This window comes from Eimeria mitis, genomic scaffold (assembly GCF_000499745.2).
Source record: "Eimeria mitis Houghton genomic scaffold, Emh_scaff431, whole genome shotgun sequence".
NCBI classification, from domain to species: Eukaryota; Apicomplexa; class Conoidasida; order Eucoccidiorida; family Eimeriidae; genus Eimeria; species Eimeria mitis.
This window is the reverse complement of record NW_013572630.1, coordinates 14,295-15,107: the sequence shown is the minus strand read 5'-3', so window position 1 is coordinate 15,107 and position 813 is coordinate 14,295. Positions and strand designations below refer to the sequence as shown.

At 55.4% G+C, this 813-nt stretch overlaps 1 protein-coding gene across 1 annotated transcript in view; it reads right to left on the bottom strand.

Moving 5' to 3' along the window:
- EMH_0012020 (Spc97 / Spc98 family domain-containing protein, putative) overlaps window positions 1-813 on the bottom strand; it is a gene marked incomplete at both ends in the record, with an annotated part of 3,575 nt that overhangs the window by 1,295 nt on the left and 1,467 nt on the right. The window contains 2 exons of the mRNA XM_013499426.1: window positions 3-68; window positions 238-378. Of these exons, the coding sequence (XP_013354880.1) occupies window positions 3-68; window positions 238-378 (207 nt within the window). The remainder of the gene's footprint in view (window positions 1-2; window positions 69-237; window positions 379-813) is intronic.

Here is an 813-nt window from a genome sequence, read left to right as displayed (position 1 = left end):
TGCTGCTGCTGTTGCTGCTGCTGCTGCTGCTGCTGCTGCTGCTGTTGCTGCTGCTGCTGCTGCTGCTGCTAGATAAAGAGGAGAGATAGATGAGGGTAGGAGAGAGCATCGACGGAGAAGAGGATTACCTTAACGCCATGCAATAGTCTAGGTGCATGTGGCTTCTGCTGCTGCTCGCACTTCACTTTGCTTCGAATCCAGCAGCAGCAGCAGCTGCATCACCTGCTGCCTGAACACCTGTCGCTGCTCTTCTATCATAATCATACTGCTGCTGCTGCTGCTGCTGCTGCTGCTGCTGCCGATTGTAGCTTCTGCTGCTGCTAGGTCTTCATGGGGCCCTCGCAGCTGTTCTTCTGCTGCTGCAGCAAATCGAAACTCCTGAAAACATAAAACCAACACAAACGGATGCAGATGCAGCAGCAGCAGCAGCAGCAGCAGCAGTAGCAGCAGCAGCAGCAGCAGCAGTAGTGCTGGGAGTAGCTGCCGCAGCAACAACAGCAAAACCCCCAGCAACACGAACAATAGCTGCAGCAAAAGCAACACCAGCAACAGCGTAAACAGCAGCAACAGCACCAGCAGCAACAGCACCAACAGCAACAGCACCAGCAGCAACAGCAACAGCAACAGCAGCAGCAGCAGCAGCAACAGCAGCAGCAGCAGCAGCAGCAGCAGCAGCAGCAGCAGTCCTACGGCTCGAGAAGCCATGGCTGTGCACGTCTCGTGGATCTCCTGTATTAGTTTATGCAGCTGCACAGTTATGCTGCCTCTGCTGCCAGCAGCAGCAGCAGCTGCTGCTGCTGCTGCTTCTTTCTC